Genomic DNA, 20,757 nt, shown 5'->3' with positions numbered 1-20,757 from the left:
GCGCCCCCCCAGCCCCTGGCGTCCTGAGGGAGAGTGTGCGTGAGTGTGAAGCCGCCTCGCCGCGGGGGGTGAGAGTGTCTGGGCCGAACGCAACCACTCGGTCAACGCAGCCCAACGGCCACGCTCTCGGAGGCCTTCGGCGCCAGCCTGGCCTTCTTTCGCCAACTTGGGCGATTTTGAAGAGGGGCGAACGTCTCAGCGCTCGCTCGCCCCACCCCCTCGCAGCCGGGCCGCCGCAGGGCCCCGGGCCGCCCCGACCACAGCCCTGGGAGCACCGCTCTCCGCCGCGGCCCCCGGGTGGGGAGGGTTGGCCTCTGAACTCGCTCGTCCAGCCCAACCGCTTCTGCGGCTTCTCCCAGCCCTCGGGGCCGTCCTGAGCGGCCTGGCGAGTCGTCGAGCGCGGCCCCAGCTCCCGCCTCCTCGCCTGCCCCAGCTCTGGGTGGGAGCTTTCGGCCCATGCAGACCCGGGGTCCCTCCGCGGCCTAGGGCAGGCAGCTCCGGGGGCCTGGCCAACCCCGTGGCCCCCGGGACAGCACGGAGCGCGCGCCCTTGGATGAGGTCCCGCAGCGACGCCCCGGCCCGCCCCGTTCCTCCTCCTGCCCGGCCAAGCTGCCTCCCATTTGGGGAGTTTTGTGGGCTTTCTTTCTCCTCCTCCAACCTCCGCGGAGGCCACGACTCAGGCGCCGCAGCCGGGGGCCGCCTCCATGGTGCGGGTCGGCCGCTGCTGAACTCAGCGAAACCGAGCCTGGCCTGGAGAAGGCCACACAGGAGGCCAAGGCCATGGCCATAGCCACGTCGGTGAGTCCACCAGGGAAAGGAGGATGCGGGCTATTGGCCTCCACGGTCTGCCCTGCACTCCTGTCACTTTTATTTCTGCTTTCTCTTTGTCTCTCTCCCTGGGCCCTTTCTCCTCCGGGAGGCTGTGTCTCTCTCCCCCCCACCCCCCAACCCACTTTTGTTTCCCTTTCTCCCTCTCCTCATCCCCAGCTCCTTCTGGGTCTAGGTTCCCCCATCTCCCCTCCTCCTCCCCATTCTCCTCTTTTCTTTTCTGGTGGCTGCCTCTGGATGGAGGGGAGGGGGCAAGTCTAGCCCGAGTCCTATCTGCTGTTTTATGGGCGGGAACAGATGGCCACCGGTGGTCGCAGGGGCTTGTGATTGGGAGGCAAGTAAAAGGTTGGGAGGGGGCTGAATGGAGGTGGCTCCAGGAAAGTAGGAGAGGCCAAAGAGGCCCTTCTCTAGAGGAAGTATGGAGGAAAGGGGGGAAATTGAGCCAAAGAAGGAGATCTGTTAGGGAGACAGCAAAAATAGAGGGAGGAGGAGAGGTGATGTCAGCCAGCTTCTGGCCACTTTCCGGGGACTGGGGACAAAGGGAGGAGACAGCTGGCATGATGGGACAGTGGGAGGAGGCCTCCTAGAGAGTGTGTGGCCCACTGCCACTCTACCCGCCCACCCCACCCCCATCCCCAGTTAAGGCAGCCACTCCCTCACAAGTCAGCTGGGCCCCTGAGGAGGGGGTAGAGCAGAGGTGGCCACACCCATCATCAGTCAGTCTATCAGCAACTCTGGCCTGGGTTCCCGAAATTGGAAGGCCCAGAGGTCTGGCCCCTTTGGATGGAATTCAGACCTGAGCACAAAGAGGAGCTCTCCACAGCCCCACCTCTGCTTTCTGTCCAGTGCACCTTATAGTCTGATTTCAAACAACTCTGTCCCCTTTCCACCGTTCCCTAGACGCTGTGATTCCCCAGGGAAAGCTAGTCTGCTGTGTGCCTTCTGGCCCCCTCTGAATGGGTGCTCTGAGAAGGAGATTTATGAGGCTGGAAGCACGGCTCCTGACATTCTCCCATACCCCTCAAGGAGTTCGATTATCACTCTCAGACCAAACTCCTTTTAGCTCCTCAATCTGTGTGATGGTAAGATTAGCTCAGAGCCTGAAAATGGTGGGGGTATTCTGACATAAAGATGCTGGCACAGAAGCTGGTCAGCTCGTCAGCTTTGTGGTCCCAGGAGGTAGATTTTTCTTTTTACCTAGGGGTGGGAGGTGGCATTTGTGCTAATCAAACTCACAGGATCCTAATAACAGTTAATATCTATCGAGCATTTACTGGCCCTAGTTTATTTATTTTGAGAGAGAGAGAGCACACACACACATGTGAACAGGGAGGGGCAGAGAAAGAGAGATAGAGAGAGAAAGAATCCCAAGCAGTCTCCATGCTGTCAGTGCAGACCCCAACTCAGAGTTCCATCCCATGAGTCGTGAGATCATGACCTGAGCAGAAATCAAGAGTCAGATGCTTAACCAACTGAGCCACCTGTGTGCCCCTGAAAATGGATATTTGGATATGGATATGAAATTGCACAAAGGAGGAAACTGAAGCTTGGGAAAGTTAAACAACCTACCCAGAGTCACCCAGCTAGAAAAGGATAGGGCCAGGACTTAAACGCAAGTCTGTCTGCTTCAGAACTGTGCTTTTAACCCACTGTCTAATCCAAAGTACTAATTTCAAATTTACACTTAGAAAGAAAAGTGTGGACCTAATCAGGAGTTTGTGTCATCTGATTGGCATGTTTTCTTTCTGTGGGACAATATCCTTTTTTTTTTTTTTTTAAGTTTATTTATTTTTGAGAGAGCAGATGTGCACACAAGCCAGGAAAGGGCAGAAAGAGGGGGACACAGGATCTGAAGCAGGCTCTGCGCTGATGGCAGAGAGCCCGACACAGGGCTTGAACCCATGAACTGCAAGACCATGACCTGAGTTAAGTCGGATGCTTAACTGACTGAGCCACCCAGGCGCCCCAAACAATATCGTTTAGAAGCCAAAATATAATCAGAAAATAGTTGGAGGAGTTTGGAATGAGGCAAGAGGAAAAAAGTCAGTTTGTTAGAATCACCAAGCCATGAAGGGCTGGACAACCTCTCCACCCAAGGGAAATGTCAGTCAAGAGGAACATGCACTCATGCTGGTTGAGCAGGGCCTCCTTCTCCAGGGTGGCCAAATGCAGTCTGCCAGAGATCTTTAGCTTGAGATGTTTTACTGAATTAGCCCACATGAATTACCTATTAGGTAGTTATGTCTAACTACTAACTATCTGCTCTCCACCACCACCACTGCCTGGGATCCTGCCAGCAGGCGCAGTCATTTAGCAAACATAACCAAACCAGAATACATTTTGATATTGTGAGTGGTGTAAGCTTGATTCTACCAAAGAACAACATGGAACCAGAGCCCTGTGAGAGGTGGCTACCAAAGGGAAATTGGGAATAATGAAGATTTCATAATGTATTTGAGTCATGTTTGAGTCATGGACTCTACTTAACCAAGAGGTTAAGTTACTAACATATGAAGAAGAAAAGTAGAACCTTACGTTTGTGATTGTGGAGAGGTAATAGGGGGTGATTGAGAACGCGGACTCTGGAGTCAAACAGCCTGGGGTTCATGTGTTGTAGGCAAAGTCCTACTCTCTCTGTCCCAGTCTCCTTTCCAAATGGGGATAATGAAGGCTCCTTCCTCATAAGCTTGTTTTTTAAAATTTTTTATTTATCTTTTAATTTTTTTTAATGTTTATTTTTATTTTTGAGAGAGTGAGAGGGACAGAGAGAGAGGGAGATACACAATCCAAAGCAGGCTCCTGGCTCTGAGCTGTCAGCTCAGAGCCTGATGCAGGGCTCGAGCTCACAAACCATGAGACCATGACCTAAGCCAAAGCCAGCCGCTTAACTGACTGAGCCACCCAGGAGCACCATAAGCTTGTTTTTGTTGTTGTTGTTTTAAAGTTTATTTATTTATTTTCAGAGAGCAAGAGAGTGGGGGAGGAGCAGAGAGAGAGGGAGAGAGAAAGAATCCCAAGCAGGCTCCACATTGTTAGCATAGAGCCCAATGCAGGGCTCGATCTCCTGAGCCATGAGATCTTGACCTGAGCCAAAATTAAGAGTTGGATGCTTGACCGACTGAGCCACCCAGGTGCCCCACTCATAAGGTTGTTTTAAGGATTAAATGAGATGAGATGATTAGTGTAATGACTTGCACAGTGTCTGGATACATAATTTGCACTTAATATCTGTGACTTACCACCTTAGCATGTGACTCTTGGAGGAAAAAAACTTAGATGTCCCGACCAGACAGGACTGGAAACAGGATGGTAAATGCTTGCTCTTGGTTGGTCTGCCAGTCCCGCGACACACACACACACACACACACACACACACACACACTGGAGTGTATACACTTTTCTCCTCTCCATGGTAACCTCAACTTCCTCTGATAGAACCTTATTTGCTCAGACTGAGAACAAAAGCATTGCTTCAGTTTCTGTTTTCTTCCTTTTTATGCCTAGGCCCTGTCTGGGCTGCATTTTTCCCAGCCTCCCTCAGATTGATGGGTGTCTGCTGCCACTTAATCTAACCTTCTGCTTGTGGGGGATGCTGACTGGGAAACAGGAAGGGTGAAGAAGATTCTATGGGAGACGTTAGCAGGGCTTTCTCATGTACACAAAGCTTTGGAGGAAATTCATTCAATATATGTTCACTGAGCACTGATTCCAGGTGGAGCCCTATTGCAGGGGCTAGGAATACATCAGTCCCTGCTCCCCAGAGCTTATAGGGCAGGGGAATAAATAGATAAGAAATGAAATAGGCAAATAGTGTAAAGTGTTATGAAGGGAACAATAGTGGAGATGACACAGAATGGGGTGGGGAGAAGAGTGAAGAAAAGACCTCTTCGAGAAGGAGACACTTAAGGAGAACTGAAGGATAAAAAAAGGGCCAGTCAGATGACGAGTCAGGGCAAGAGCATTCTGGGTCAAGGAAACCACAAGTGTAAAGGCCCTGAGGTGAGAATTTCTTTAGTTCAAGGAATAGAAAGGAAGAGGAGGAATGCAGGGGATGCAGCTGGAGACCAGGCAGGACCAGTCAGGAAGAGTGGAGTCAGGAGGTCAGATTTTTAGCTTGTGGGAAATGGGGAGCTCCATAATGTTTGAGCAAGGAATGTCATGACCTGATATATATGTGTGAGACCCATCTCCCCATTCCCACCTCACCCACCAGGCCCAGTTGGCTCGGGCACTCTACGACAACACCGCTGAGTCCCCCCAGGAGCTGTCCTTCCGCCGAGGGGATGTTCTACGGGTACTGCAGAGGGAGGGCGCTGGTGGGCTGGACGGCTGGTGCCTCTGTTCCCTGCATGGCCAGCAGGGCATTGTGCCCGCCAACAGAGTGAAGCTCCTTCCTGCTGGCCCGGCACCCCAGCCCAGCCTCACCCAGGTGCTCCCAGCCCAGCATGGCTCACCACATCCAGCCCCAGAGCACAGCAATGAGGACCAGGAGGTGAGAGCTAGAGCCCTCCCATCCCCAAACCAGAAGAGCCTAGTTCCCCTTCACTGGTGCCTGCGGCGAGGTGGGGCAGGGCAATCCCTGAGGCTGCAGCTCTTCACTGATCCTGTACTATGTGAAACCTGCCTGCCAACCCTTCCTCGGCTCTGTTTCCCCATTGGTACGGGGTGGGGGCTGGAAGGGATCTAAGCTCCCGTAAGGCATACATTATCTGCTTCCTGGTCCTGACCCACGCATCTGTCTTGATCCCCCAGGTATATGTGGTGCCACCCCCAGCTCGGCCCTGTCCTACCTTAGGACCTTCACCTGGACCCTGCCCGCCCTCCCCTGATCCCATCTACAAGGTCCCCAGAGGGAGTGGGACCCAATCAGCTGCCCCTGGAGATGCCTTGGAGGTGAGGACCAGAGGTCTGTGTATGTTGGTCAGGGAACAGAGGGCTCTCAGTGGGGTCCACTGCTGAGGCTGAGGGTAACTGGTGGCTCTGCTCCCTCTCCAGGTCTATGACGTGCCCCCCACTGCCCTCCGAGTTCCCTCCAGTGGCCCCTACGACTCCCCTGCCTCATTTACCCGCCCTCTAGCCCGGGTTGCCTCACAGGCTCCTGAAGAGGATGAAGCTCCCTATGATGTGCCTTTGGCCCCAAAGTCACCGTCAGAACTGGAGCCAGATCTGGAGTGGGAGGGAGGCCGGGAACCAGAGCCTCCCCTCTACGCTGCCCCTCCAACCTGAAACGGGCATCAGCCCTGCTCAATCTGTATGAAGCACCAGAGGAACTGCTAGCAGATGGGGAAGGTGGAGGCACTGATGAGGGCATCTACGATGTGCCCCTGCTCGGGCCGGAGGCACCCCCTTCTCCAGAGCCCCCAGGAGCCTCTGCCTCCAATGACCTGGACACCTTGGCCCTGCTTCTGGCCAGAAGCCCCCCACTTCCACACAGGCCCCGTTTGCCCTCAGCTGAGAGCCTGTCCCGCCGCCCTCTGCCTGCCCTGCCTATTCCTGAGGCCCCCAACCCTTCCCCAGCTCCCTCTCCTGCTCCAGGCCGAAAGGGCAGCATCCAGGACCGGCCTCTGCCCCCACCCCCACCTCGCCTGCCTGGCTACAGGGGCCCCAAGGTTGAGGGGGATCCAGAAGGTGGGGAGGTAGAGGATGATCCAGCAGGACACCACAATGAGTATGAGGGCATCCCGATGGCCGAGGAATATGACTATGTACACCTGAAGGTGAGCTCACCTCCCAACACCCCCACCGGAAATGCCCCCAAGAGAGCCAAGGGGAGGAGTGAGAAGGTCTGGGACCCAGAGGGACCGTCCCTTTCTTCACTGGCCCTGCACCTTATGGCCTGGGTTGCCAGTACTTGGTCCCACCACTTATACTGGTGCCACATTCCTTCTAAACCCAGCCTAGGGTCCCCAAGTCATCTGACCTGCCACCAGGGCTTCTCCCAGACCTGGAGTCAAGGGCCTGGAATCTCTGATGGCAGAAGAAACCTCAGGAAGGAAGGCGGAGGGGGAAGGGGCAGGAACACGGGGAGGCCACCTTCCCTGCTCCCCCACCACTGCACTGAGACCCTGATCCCTCCTGCAGGGCATGGATAAAGCTCAGGGATCTAGGCCCCTGGATAAAGCCTTCCCAGGGGATCCTGAACTGCTGGAGAGGGGGCCACTGGAGCAGCAGGTAACCCTGTGGGTCAGTGCTAGAGAAGGGGGACCAGGAAGAGGAACCATCAAGGGAGAGATATTAGGATGGGGGTAAGAGCTCGGTGAGCCAGAGCTGGAGTACAGAGGAGTCAGCATGAAGGAGCTGGGACCTGAAAAAGAGTATTAGGAATTCAGAAAGAGGGGAAAGAATGTGTTGGAGAGGAATCAGAAAACCGAGCAGCCAGGGAAGCAGAGAGAGTTCTGGGATGTGGGTCAGAGCTAGGCCAGGTAACTTCTGAGGCTCCTTCCAACTGTGAATTCCTGGGTTCCTAAGAGACCTGGCTTCTAATCCCGGCTCCACCAGTAAGCAGCCAGGGGCCCTGAAGTCACCAGATAATCTCTCTGGGCCTCAGGAAAGTGAGGTGGCCTCCTCAACTGTGTGGACCGGTCCTGAGCGTAGTAGCTACTGTTTATCAGGTATTTACCAAGTACGGACCCTGTGCTAATAAGCACATCGCATGTGTCAACACTAATCACAGCCATAGTTAGTCCTCATATGGTGCTCACAATGTACAGTGTTCTGTTCTAAGCCCTTTCTATATGCTGCATCATTAACTGCACCACAGCCTTGGGAGGCAGATACTAGAACTGCACTATCCAGTATGGTAGCCACTAGTCACGTGTGGCTCTTAGGCTCTTGAAATGTGGCTAGTCTGAATCAAAAAGTGCTGTAACTATAAAACGCACACCAGCTTTTGCAGGCTTAGTATGAGAAGAAATCTAAGTAATTTATATGTTGATTATAGGTTGAAATTACAATTTTTATATCTGGAGTTAAAACATTCCAGTTTGTTTCTTTTTCTTAACATGGCTACTAGAAAAATTTTAATTACACATGTGGTTTACATTATGTTGATCCTGGACAGCATGGTACCAGATTCTCCATTTTAGATTATAAGGAAACAAGTTCAGTTTGAATCTAGATTTATCTGACATCACCTCTGAGCACTTTCCTGCCACTGGCTGTGAGAATTTAAATTTTCTGATGAGCAGAGGGAAGAGCTCAGGTAGAAAGGATAGAATGAGGAACAGAGGGAGGGAAGGAGGGAGGAAACGATTGCAAAAGTGGCACTACTGAGAGCATCCCGCCAACCACTCCTCTTGCCCTCAGGAGTCCCTGTCTGCAGGGGAGCCGCTGGATCTGCCCACCGGAGATCTACAGCTCTTGCATTTCTACGCCGGGCAGTGCCAGAGCCACTACTCAGCACTGCAGGCAGCCGTGGCGGCCCTGATGTCCAGCACCCAGGCCAACCAGCCCCCACCCCTCTTCGTGCCCCATGGCAAGCGGGTGGTGGTGGCTGCTCACCGCCTGGTGTTTGTTGGGGACACCCTGGGCCGGCTGGCAGCCTCCGCCTCTCTGCGAGCACAGGTCGGGGCTGCAGGTACAGCGCTGGGCCAGGCATTACGAGCCACTGTGCTGGCTGTCAAGGGGGCCGCCCTGGGCTACCCGTCCCGCCTTGCGGCTCAAGAGATGACACAGCGTGTGGCAGAGCTGGCAGGGCAGGCCCTGCAGTTCACCACTCTGCTCTCCGGCCTGGCCCCCTGAGGGTCCTGCTCTGTCCCTCTCCTGCCTGCCAGAGCCCCCTTTTGGGCCTTAGGTGGCAGGAGGGCTCTGTTTTTAGGGACCAGGAGAGGTGGGGACATCTCTCCCCTTCCAGTCATCTCAGCCTCTCACAGAGATGTCCCTCCCCCCTCCCCCCACAGCTTTTTGTACGAGCCATTTTGTATAAATTATTTATATTTAATATTATTCCCTGCTTTGTCAGGGGCAGGTGCCAGGCCCCTTGGGGCAGGGAGGAACTGGACTCTTTCCCTCAGCCTGGGGTGGAAGTTCTTGGTCACTGCACTGCCACCCACCTCTGAAAGCTTGGCCCCACAGAGAATCAGGTGGCTGAAACCTGGAGCCATCCAGATCCCTTTTCTTGTCCTGGTTCTTGGCTCTAGGACATCAGCACCTTACTGTTAGGTGAAAGTGATGGCATGATTTTGACCACCCAGAATGTGGAGGTCTGGGAGAGGCCTAAGGGCTCCTCCCCACAGCAGGCAGGACAGAACTGGGCCTCAATAAGCCCTGCTGTCTGGTTCTCTGACTCTGCTTCTTGGGCACCTGGAGGAGGGGCCAGGCCTGGCACCCCTAGGCCAAACCAATGGAATACACACTGTGGGCAGGATGTCTTTAGGTTTGGGGGGGAGATTTTGCTGTTTTTTCCAACAACTATTCATTTGGTGGGTTTCACCTCCCATGATGTGCCAAGCACAGTTCTGAAGGTACATTGTGGGGGTGGGATGGATATAACTGAGTCAGTTAAAATAAGTAAATAAAAAAGAATACCTGCCACAGATCTGATAGTTGCTGGTAATGGAAATGAACAGAGTGATGTGAGGGACTAACTGGATGAAGGAGAGGCTGTTGAAGGAGACTTTAGATGGGATGGTTGAGAGTAATAGCTGAGCTGAGGCCCCAGGGATGAGAGAACTGAGAAGAGTCTGAGAACTAGCATTCCCAGAAGGCAGACACTGTTAGTGATGGGAGCTTTTCCACCAAGACTTCATTATCATATGATGTCATTAGAGAGTTGCACTTGTGGAGAGGTTGGCCTCACAAGAGCCTTGAAAGGTGCCATGCTGAAGACATCATCCCAGTGAAGGCCTGTTCTCAGCTTGGCACCACAGGACAGCTCTGGCCAACTGGAAAGTGCTGCTGGCTGGCCTGGGCACCCTCCGCCTTAGATTAACCCAAGAAGGTCTGGCCCCTTAAACCTTCCTTCCCAGTCCTCTTGCTCACTGCCTTTCTAGACACACCTTCTTTTAGAGGAGCCAAGGGGCAGGTGAATGCAATTAGTCCATAGTCCTCATGCTTTGGTGAAATTGATGAGCCATGGCTTAGATGGGGGATCGCCCCAGCCATTTACCACAGGGAAGAAATCCAAGCCACAGATCCATTGCTTCATTTGTGCTTTTTCCCAAATGACATTTTAGCACAGTGACTGGATTAGAGGCACCCCAAGCTTCAGTCACAGTTCAGGTCTCTTGGCACCCTCTATGCATTTGCCTTCTCCATTTTGGGTTCCTTCTTTCTCATTTCACCCTTAAAGAAAACTCATTTCCAGATTCTGGGGTCACCAAAATGCACACTATGTATTGAAGACTTATAACAGGGCTGTCCTCCATCTCCCAGGAAGAATGTGAAGAGATCAACCTGGAAATCAAGTCAGAGGTTTCAGTGCAAGTCCCAGATCTGCCATGTACCCATGTGTCTGTGGGTAAATCCTGTGAGTCCCTCTGAGTCCTGAGCTTATCTTTAATATGAGGATGATCATAATGGTCTCACAGGGTTGTTGAGAGGCCATACAAGATAATACATGTGAAGGGCCCAGAGCCACATAAAGTTAAGGGATTATAATTCCAGGGCAGACATAAGGACACAGACAAATGAATCCCCAAGGAATGCTGACTGTGACAGCGCCAGAGTAAATCCTAAAGAGATACTGAAATGAGCTGGGCGGGGGGGAGGGGGGGGTGGAGGGGAGCAGTGGGAAGCTGCTTAGTGTATTGGAAGGCTTCTCATATCTGGAAATTTTCTGAACAGAGGAGACAAATTGGAAGTGCGGTCCAGTGGAGAGAAGAAGCAATGGATTTCCTGGCTGAGACTAACAGGACACTCCTCTATAGCCTTTACCTTAGATGAAGAATCAAGTACCTGTTAGGTATCAAATCTCTTAGAGAAGTGTACCTCTAACTTGAATGTACCTACTCATGGGGATCTGGTTAAAATGGAGATTAAGATTCAAAGGCTTGGATTCTGCATTTCTGACAAGCTCCTGGATGACTTGGGAGCTCTAGTCTGTACGTCACACTTTTGAGTAGTAATTCTAGGGGTTAAGGAAGGCTTCTCTGAGACAAATGTGCAAATATGCTGAAGGATGAGGAGAACTGACCAGGAGAGGACAAGCCTTCAAGCCATAAAGATTAACTTGTCCAAGGGCCCTGTGACATTGAAAAAAAAAACTGAAAGAAGGCCAGTGTGATGAGTGCAGTTTGGGGAAAGAAGCGAGGTGGAGCACCAGGGAGCATGGGACCAGGCCTGCAGGAGCATGTATGAGGCTCCTGGAACATTAGTATTTATACCTTGTCGGTGAGGAGAAGCCACTGAAGGCTGTTAAGCAGGAAAGGGCCATGAACAGATCTGCATTATGAAAAAAAAACAAACACTCCATCTGCACTATAAATACAGATAAGGGAACGGGGCAGAAACAAAGTGGATGCAGAACACCAGTTAGGAGGCCCAAGCAGTCTGTGCAACAGGTAGCTTGACTAATGGTAGAAAAGCAGAGTATCTGAGAACTATGCAGGAAGGAAAATGGACAGGGTTTTGTAAACGATTTGATATGGGGGTAAGGAGGAGTCCTTGTAAGGGCTGTCACCTTGAACATATGGTCACAGTTGAATGGTGAGGGTACCATTCACAAGGCAAAGAAGCACTAGAAGACGTTACAGGGGAAGAGCGTGAGTTTGGTCTTGGATGTATTGAGTTTGAGGTCCTTGTGAGTCACCCAAGGTTAAGAAGATGAATAAGAGGTGGCTACATAGGTCTGGGGCTCAGAAGAGAGGTGTGAGCTAGAGGTGTAAATCTGGGGATTAGGTTTGTATTGTTTACATTGGGGGTGAATGAGGCCGAGGCTGTGAGCATGGGTGAGATCCCAAGGTGGAAAGAACAGTGAAATGAGAGGAGGGCCCAGGACCAAGCCTCAGGTTCGAAGACACTGAATGATGGTGAAGAGGTGGAGGAGGAGCCTGCCATGGAGAAAAAAGGAGCAAGAGAAAGAAAACCAGGAGAGTGTGAGACTTAGCAGCCAAAAAAGAAAGTGTTTAGAGGAAGGGGTGGTCAACAGTGCCAAATGATGCTGAGGATGAGGAAGACTCCGCCAGGGTGGGGGTGCTAAAACCCAGAGATGTGGTCTTGTAGAGGACTGCAGCCAGGGCTGAGTACAGAGCCCAGCCCAGCCCTCCATGTTCATCCCCTGTACTGTAGTCGCCAGTATAAATGGCTGTCTCCCCAGTAAGCTACTCCAAGGTGGGTCTTGTCCATCCTGTTATCTCCCAAAGCCTAGCGCAAGGCCAGGCACATAATAGACGCTTAATAAATTTTACTGATGAATGAGTGGATGCATGGAAAGATGGATGGATGGTTGGATGAATGAATGAGGAGGAAGAATTGGAAGCAAATGAGGAATCTCTGGCAACTGCCTGGACTAGCTACTATCCTTCAGCTTTCTTTCCTTTTACCGCAATGGCCCGCAGACCCAGAGAACGGAGACAGAGCCCCTGGGCCCTGGCCCCCCTTCCTCTCTCTGACGAAGAGTCTGGACCGAAGGTTCTGCTGACGTGGGAAGGGGAGGAGAGTCTGGAGGAAGGGGAGGGGAAAGCAGCGCAGAGATCGCAGAGACGAAGGAGGCGCCCGCGGCTGCAGAGCTGCAGAGCGGGGTCTCTCCAGCCTCTGTATCCGGGCATCGGTGCCCCCACTGGGCCAAAGGACAGCGCATCCTTTTGGTGCGGGCCGACAGGGCCTCCGCGGTCGGCAAGCTGGCTCCCCGGGTGGCCACCGGGACCCCCGAGCCCAATGGCGGGGGCGGCAGCAAAATCGACAGCACTGTAGAGATCACTCCCAGCCCCAACGGAGTAAGTGCCCGCGCCCCCGGGGCTACGCCATCATCCCCCCGCACCCGCGCCAAAAGCCTGGCATTTTCCTCCCGCGCACTCCCGGCCCCTGACCGCCTTCCTCGCGCCGGCTCTCCTCCCTTGCTCTGCGGCTTTCTCCGCTTCACCCTTCTCCCCCCACCCCCCAGCAGGTCGGGACCCTCGGAGATGCGGTGCCCACGGAGCAGCTGCAGGGTGAGCGGGAGCGCGAAAGGGAGCGGGAGGGGGAGGGCGACGCGGGCGGCGACGGAATGGGCAGCAGCCTGTCGCTGGCCGTGCCCCCCGGCCCCCTCAGCTTTGAAGCGCTGCTCGCCCAGGTGGGGGCGCTGGGCGGCGGCCAGCAGCTGCAGCTCGGCCTCTGCTGCCTGCCCGTGCTCTTCGTGGCGCTGGGCATGGCCTCGGACCCCATCTTCACCCTGGCGCCCCCACTGCACTGCCACTACGGAGGCTTCGCCCCCAACGCCTCCGGCTGGGAGCAGCCCCCCAACGCCAGCGGCGTCAGCGTCGCCAGCGCGGCCCTAGCAGCCAGCGCCGCCAGCCGCGTCGCCACCAGTACGGACCCCTCGTGCAGCGGCTTTGCCCCGCCGGACTTCAACCATTGTCTCAAGGACTGGGACTATAACGGTCTGCCGGTGCTCACCACCAACGCCATTGGCCAGGTGAGGCAGCCTGCTGGGCCGCGGGTCTGGGGGCGGGCCGAGAGCGAGGAGCAAAGGGCCTCACACCCCCTGTATCCCTCTCACATCCCCAGTGGGATCTAGTGTGTGACCTGGGCTGGCAGGTGATCCTGGAGCAGATCCTCTTCATCTTGGGCTTTGCCTCTGGCTACCTGTTCCTGGGCTACCCGGCGGACAGGTGAGGGCTGCCGTGGGGATGGGGCAAGTAGAGAGGAGGGGGTGCTAGGGTGGCTAGCCCAGGCAAGTGGCCTTTCCAAGAGGTCGAAGAGGATCCGCTGGACTCTACAGTCTTCTGGACTTATGTTCAATGATATGCAGCCCATCCCTGTCTCAACTTCACTCCCCATCAAGAAATACTCCTTCCATACCTCTTCTGCACAAGGGGACACTACCACATATTCCCCATCCCCGTATCCTTGGATCAGTGGCTTATCTCCAAAGACAATAGCCCCATCCCCACTGATCAAAAATTATCTCCACAGATCAAAAGTCCTAGCTCCTCCTCTATTGTGCCTGTCATCACTAACCACCTCCCTCTCCATCTTCACAGACCCATCCCCACTAATAGCCCCATCCACATGATGGATTCCATCTCAAGGGCCTTATTCCTGTAGATCATTACATTAATTCCTAAATATCAACAGCCACAATCCCACTGACCTGTGTAGTTCAATTCTACAAACAAATGACTCCACTCTTATGGGTCAGTTGTCCAAACCCCATAGATCAATGACCACAATAGCACCCCCTCCCCCAGAGATTAATAGTCCCATCCTCATGGGTCTTCAGTGCTCTTAGATCCTCCAGATCAAAAGCCCAATTTGCATGAATCAATGGCCTTATCTCAAAAGTCAACAGCCTATCCCCACCAACCAATAGCTTTTCCCAGGGATCAAAACTCCCAATTCCTCTAATTCTTGACACCATCACCACTGACCAAGTATTGCATCTCCATGATCATCCTCATAGATTATTAGACTCATCTCCACCCATATACAGTCCCATCCAAATGGGTTAATAGCTCAACTTCCACGGATCAAAGACAACCCAACAGTCAATAATCCCTAAAATCAATACCTATCGTCACTGCCTAATAGTCACATACCCACAGGTCAACAGCCCATTCTCATGCATCAGTGGTCTCATTCCCATAGACCAATAGCATCATTCCTATGGAATAATACCCTCATCCCCAAGTTCCAATAATTCAGTCTCCTAAATTCGGTACCCTTAGCCTCATTAACCAATAAGCCCATCCCCATGGAAAAATGGCCCCATTGTGTGGGTCAGTAGTTTCACTCTCAGAGATCAGTCCCCCTTCCCAATGATCAGTGACCCCTATCTTCATCCCCATAGATCAGTGGTCTTATCCCCAAAGATCAATAGCCCAGCCTGTCAAGGATCAGTAGTCCTGTCCTCCACTGACTCATACTCAGTGACCATCACCACTGACCAATAGTCTCAGCTTCTCTGGTCTGTGACTCCCCCCTGCTTACGGATTATCCCCATGAATTCATATCCCCATAGGTTCATCCCCACTGACCAATAGCCCCATCCACCCAAGGACTAATGTTCCCACTCCATCCCCAAAGATCATTTGTCCAATCTTCAAAGGTTAATGATCATCCCCATTGATCAATACTTTTACCCCATGTATTAATAAATAGTTCCATTCCCATGGATCAGTGGATCTTCTGGCAAAGGACCCTATCCCCACTGACCATCATTATGGGTTAATTGACCCATGAAACAGCCCATAGAACAATGGCCATATCCCCCCAAATCAATCAGTCCCCTAAGATCAATAGCTACATTTCACTAATACTATCCCCATGCATAAGTAGCCAATGGCCCCACCTTCAGAGATCTATAGTCCCAACCCCGTATATCAGTGACTTCATCTCCTCTGACAAGTATGAGCACAAGCTTTATCCCCACTGACCTGACCAGTATGAGCAAGACAAGCTCTATCCCCACTAACCAATCTATCCCCAGAAATCAATGGTTATAAGTCTCCTAAACAATATCCTGTCCCCTCTAATGGTTGGTCTCGCTTCCATGCTCTCATCTCTGACCAATAACCCCATCCACAAGAGTCCATGGTCCCACCCCTGCAGAACCATAATTACATCCCAGTGGCCAGTGGCCAGACATCACTTATCCATGGTCCCCTTCCCTTCCCATCTTCTCTAGCCTCAGTCCAACTTTTTACCCCAGTCCTCATACCTCCAAGTTTGAAGGGGGCAGCTGGGCTCCACCCAGCAACTCCTCTCCCAGGGAGTCTGGGTGACCAGAGGCCCTCCCCACTTTCCAGGTTTGGCCGTCGAGGGATTGTGCTGCTGACCTTGGGGTTGGTGGGCCCCTGTGGAGTGGGAGGGGCTGCCGCAGGCTCCTCCACAGGTGTCATGGCCCTCCGATTCCTCCTGGGCTTTCTGCTTGCCGGAGTTGACCTTGGTGTCTACCTAATGCGTGAGTGGCAACTTCCCAGATGTCCTTCCCTTGGGGCTCATGCCTGCCTGTCTGCATTCCCAGGCTGTTCCCACTGCCCCCTAGGATCCCCTCAGTCCCTTTTCAGTCCCCAGTTTCAGCTGTCCAGGATCTCAGCTGCCTTTCTACCCCAGCCTTTGAAGGATCCAGGGACTTTGCTTTTCTCCACACCCCTCCCCGCCAGCCCTCCAATCTTTAAGGCCTTCCTTGCCCTTGACTTACTGCTGTCAGGGAATGGAGCTTTATTTAAAAATGAAATCCTGACTAGCTGTATGTCCTTGAACAAGGGTTGATATGATGGTCAAATAAGAGGCCTGATGTGAAAGGCCCTGTAAACTGGGAATGCTGAACCCACCAGGGACTCTGACCCTTGAGCCCTCCCAAGTTTGAGGAGAGGAGAGAGGACTGAACAGTCTCTCCACTCTTTGCCACTCAGAGGTTAGTCTGTGGGAGGTGATGACTACAGCCTCCACTCTGGGTCTGACTTTGCTCTCTGTCCTCCCTCCCTTTCTTCTCCTCTCTCCCATGCCTCCTTCCTCCCTGGCGTCTCCTCCCTGTCCCTGCTGTATCTCTAGGCCTGGAACTGTGCGACCCAACCCAGAGGCTTCGGGTGGCCCTGGCAGGGGAGTTGGTGGGGGTGGGGGGGCACTTCCTGTTCCTGGGCCTGGCCCTTGTCTCTAAGGACTGGCGATTTCTTCAGCGAATGATCACCGCTCCCTGCATCCTCTTCCTGTTTTATGGGTTAGTATCATCCTCCACCTGTTGTCTGGCCATTTCCACCTCTATCTCCAGCCTGGCTCTAGCCTGGAGACCTTTCCTCTTCTCCACTGCCCTTTGTCCAGGCCTGCCCCAGCCCTAGCCCTTCAGAGGTGGGAGTTTCCCACCCCTGGATCAGGAGACCTCAGAGTGCACCCCCACCCCCACCCCTAGCTGGCCTGGTTTGTTTCTGGAGTCTGCGAGGTGGCTAATAGTGAAGCGACAGATTGAGGAGGCGCAATCCGTGCTGAGGATCCTGGCTGAGCGGAACCGGCCCCATGGGCAGATGCTGGGAGAGGAGGCCCAGGAGGCCCTGCAGGGTAAGAGACAGGGGTCCCTACAGGTGATGCTTCACATGTACACATGACAGTGCCCTCTCCATGGTTACAGCTGTGCCACCTCTCAGGGTCCCCACCACCCATGTGGAGGACCCTGGGGTTCAGCTGTTTCTTCTAACAGACAGCTCCTCTCTCTTTCCCAAAGACCTGGAGAACACCTGCCCTCTCCCTGCAACATCCTCCTTTTCCTTCGCCTCCCTCCTCAACTACCGCAACATCTGGAAAAATCTACTTATCCTGGGCTTCACCAAGTGAGCCTGGGTGTCTGAGCCAAGGGCCAGGCCAGTAGCTGGAATGGGGGCTGGCTGGGTGGGGAAGGCCTGAGGACCCCTGCCAAGGGCAGCCAGGGTGGTGGAAGTCTGTGGATGGGGATTCAGACACTGCTGTTTGCTTTGTCCCCCTTCTCACAGCTTTATTGCCCATGCCATTCGCCACTGCTACCAGCCTGTGGGAGGAGGAGGGAGCCCATCGGACTTCTACCTGTGCTCTCTGCTGGCCAGTGGCACAGCAGCCCTGGCTTGTGTCTTCCTGGGGGTTACCGTGGACCGATTTGGCCGCCGGGGCATCCTGCTACTCTCAATGACCCTCACTGGCATTGCGTCCCTGGTCCTGCTGGGCCTGTGGGATTGTGAGCATCTTCCCTTCCCCACAGTGTGGGCTGAGCAAAGGAACCCCAGCAGAGGTGCCTCAGGCAGGCTCAGCCACTACCTCCCAAGTCCAGACCAGACCTTGCCCAGATCTTCTACAATCCTCCCCACCAGACCACACAACCCTGTCTGTTCTCCCTAGTCGATTAGTGGATGCCCAGAGAGCCCACCTGGCTAGAGCCATGGGATCAGAGAACCAAGGGGATGAAGCCAGGGACTAGGCCATGCGTGATCTCCTCACTTCCATTCACATCCTCCCTCTTGGCCCTCCAGATCTGAATGAGGCTGCCATCACCACCTTCTCTGTCCTTGGCCTCTTCTCCTCCCAAGCTGCTGGCATCCTCAGCACCCTCCTCGCTGCTGAAGTCATTCCTACCACTGTCCGGTGAGCGCAGTGTTGCTGGGGCTGAGGAAGGGCCTGAGGGAGGGAGGGGAAAGTGCTGGAGAAGGGTTGGGGTGAGGCCCATGGTTAGAGGCTGAGTGCCTCCTCCATCTCTCCCAGGGGCCGAGGCCTGGGCCTGATCATGGCACTGGGAGCTCTTGGAGGGCTGAGTGGCCCAGCCCAGCGCCTCCACATGGGTCACGGAGCCTTCCTGCAGCATGTGGTGCTGGCGGCCTGTGCCCTCCTCTGCATCCTCAGCATCATGCTTCTGCCGGAGACCAAGCGCAAACTCCTGCCCGAAGTGCTGCGGGATGGGGAGCTGTGCCGCCGGCCTTCCCTGCTGCGGCAGCCACCCCCTAACCGCTGTGACCATGTCCCACTGCTTGCCACCCCCAACCCTGCCCTCTGAGTGGCCTCTGAGCACCCTGGCAGGAGGCTGGCTTGTACGGAAATGTGGTATAAGGCCCTGGCGAACTGATTGGGAGGACTGAGTGAGGAAGGCAGGGCTGTCCAGAAGGCTCAGAGGCACCTCATGCCAGCCATCGAGGAGAGCTCAGAGGGCTGTCCCCACCCCCACCTCCTCCCTGCTGCTTTGTGTTCACTTCCTTGGCAAGAGTCAGGGGACAGGGAGCGAGCTCCACAGTGTAACCACTAGGTCTGGGCTCCATCCTGTGCCCAAAGACATCCTCCCAGACCTCGTTCTTTCTTGCTCTATCATTCTGTTTCAATAAAGACATTTTGAATAAATGAGCATATCATAGCCTGGACTTCCCTCCCTTCTGTTGTACTGTCTCTTCGGGGAAGGTTTCTCTTAGTAGAACCAAAATCAGCAACAGTCTCCCTTCCCCCTTCCCCTGGGCCTTCCCTCCTCCCCCCCACCCCATGTTACTTTACAGACAGCCACCACCCTTTACTGATGGCTTGCTATGCAGCTAAAGACTGGGCTAGGCACTTTACAAACTTCACTTAATCATTTAGTCCCTTCCAACACTGCAAGGTAGGTGTTGGGTCAATTAAAAGTTTTTGTTGTTGTAAGCAATGAAAACTGACCATAATAAACTTAAACGAAAATGGGAATTTACTAGAGGGATTTGGTGGGGCAGGTTGCGTTAGGGAGCTCACAGAAGAGGCGGAACTAGTCATGAAAGGTCAGGAACCAGACAGGCCCCCTAGTCTGGGAAGTATGACTTCACCTGGATGAATGACCTCCACTGGGATTCCATCTTTGGGTCATTCCACTTAAGAGTCATTTCCAGAGAGCAAATGACTGGCTAACTTGAGTTAACATGGCTGCACCCCCACCCATATTACTGACAACTGGGGAGACAGAAGGCAGCAACTGTGTGTTGTTAGCAGAAGTAGGACAGGATGTTGTGCAGGTAAAAACAATGGATGCCCACTATAGTATTCTTCTTCTTTTACAGATAAGAAAACTGATGCTCAGAGAGACTCAGTAACCTGCTCAAGGTTACAAAGCTAATGAGTGACAGAGCTGGGACATAATTAGATCCTGGAGCTGGAGCTCTTCACTGATGCACACTATGGCCACCTTTCTAACCCCTTCCAATCTTTAGGCATTACCCTTGGAAGCAAGGAGTCTCAAGGCACCCTAGGAGTTGGCAGTAGGTGAATAGGTCTTCCACATCAGTGCCAGGACCTGCCTCTCAGACTAGCCCTGGCCTGGCTTGACCACTTTGGGCAAATCTCTTAACGTCCAGCTTCCTTCAAGGGTTGCTGTGAGATTAAACAAGATAATGTATTTATACATGTCTCTTAAACTGATTTACCACTAGATGGTAAGCTCCTTGAGGGCAAGAACGCTGTCTTTCTCAATTTAAAAACACAAAAGCCTGACACATGATAGACATTGAAAAAGTTATTGTTAGTTCATTCTTTCAGCAAATGTTTCCTGTGCCCAACTTACGAACCAGTTACCATCCTGGATATTTAGGGCATAGGCCATCCTTCAGGGACCTTAAAATCCATCTAATACTAGGAATAGTAATGAGGAGAGAGACCAGTGGTTTGGGGCACTAGACAGCTGCATCCTGAAGCAGGTGAGACTTCACTCAGAGTCAGGAAACCCTCACGCAAAGGCTTAGGAGAAAAGTACAGTGCTTTCGACCCAAAGGATATAGGGACAGCAAAGGCCTGGAGGTAGGAAATGGGTGAGGCAGTCCTGGAAAAGATTCTTGGGGAAACTAAAGTGTTGAGGCCAGTCTCTTCCAGAGAAGGGAGACCCGTTCTCCACACATTCCTGCAGCACCCAGGGTCCTATCTCCTTCCTCTCTGCCAATCCAAATCTGAGGCCCAAAGCTCTGTGAACTAAGCCATGCTGCTGGGGTCTCCATACTAATTGCATTACTGGAGAACTCATAAGAACCCTTCTCATTTAAAATATCTTCACAGCCCTCTAAAATTGGTTTTGTTATTTTTATCCTATTTAACTACTGAGGACATGGAAATGAGAGAAATGGAAGGATCTGCCATTAGATGGCAGAGCCAGGACTCAAAACCCGGCCTTCTGGCTGCTCTTTCAACTCCACTAGTTCCTTCACAGTTATGTACTGTGTACCCCACATTCTGTAGAACAATGTCTGTGAACAATGTAACTGATTCCAATGTTCACTTTTTAGTTCTGGGTAGCCCCAATGATAAAAGAGATCATACTACTGTCTCCAGCGATTCGGTGAAAACCAACCTGATGGTAGGTAAGAAAGTTCTGTACTTTTTGGAAGTACAAGGAGTTAT

General features: G+C 53.1%; 2 protein-coding genes across 3 annotated transcripts; both read left to right on the top strand.

Annotated features, from left to right (window-relative positions):
• The first annotated feature begins 4 nt into the window (after window positions 1-4).
• Window positions 5-10,179, top strand: EFS (embryonal Fyn-associated substrate). Its single transcript, XM_007097986.2, is given in 7 exon segments — window positions 5-798; window positions 5,042-5,320; window positions 5,581-5,721; window positions 5,824-6,037; window positions 6,040-6,545; window positions 6,910-6,999; window positions 8,134-10,179. Coding segments are annotated over 7 exon segments (1,683 nt in total). The 5' UTR covers window positions 5-780; the 3' UTR covers window positions 8,569-10,179.
• Window positions 10,180-12,383: 2,204 nt separating this feature from the next.
• SLC22A17 (solute carrier family 22 member 17) lies at window positions 12,384-18,773 on the top strand. 2 transcript variants are annotated; one of them, XM_042989414.1, is made up of 10 exons: window positions 12,384-12,701; window positions 12,872-13,378; window positions 13,471-13,574; window positions 15,711-15,865; window positions 16,459-16,624; window positions 16,814-16,959; window positions 17,123-17,228; window positions 17,388-17,659; window positions 17,898-18,009; window positions 18,127-18,773. In XM_042989414.1, exons 2-10 carry the CDS (start codon window positions 12,971-12,973, stop codon window positions 18,413-18,415), a joined length of 1,758 nt encoding a protein of 585 aa, XP_042845348.1. In that variant the 5' UTR covers window positions 12,384-12,701; window positions 12,872-12,970; the 3' UTR covers window positions 18,416-18,773. The 2 variants fall into 2 exon arrangements, with proteins under 2 accessions (XP_042845348.1, XP_042845347.1); XM_042989413.1 differs by having other exon boundaries at window positions 12,615-12,701; window positions 17,388-17,605.
• The last annotated feature ends 1,984 nt before the right edge of the window (window positions 18,774-20,757 follow it).

Source organism: Panthera tigris, chromosome B3 (assembly GCF_018350195.1).
Source record: "Panthera tigris isolate Pti1 chromosome B3, P.tigris_Pti1_mat1.1, whole genome shotgun sequence".
NCBI lineage: Eukaryota > Metazoa > Chordata > Mammalia > Carnivora > Felidae > Panthera > Panthera tigris.
Note: the sequence above shows the minus strand (reverse complement) of the source record. Positions and strands in the feature narration are given on the sequence as shown.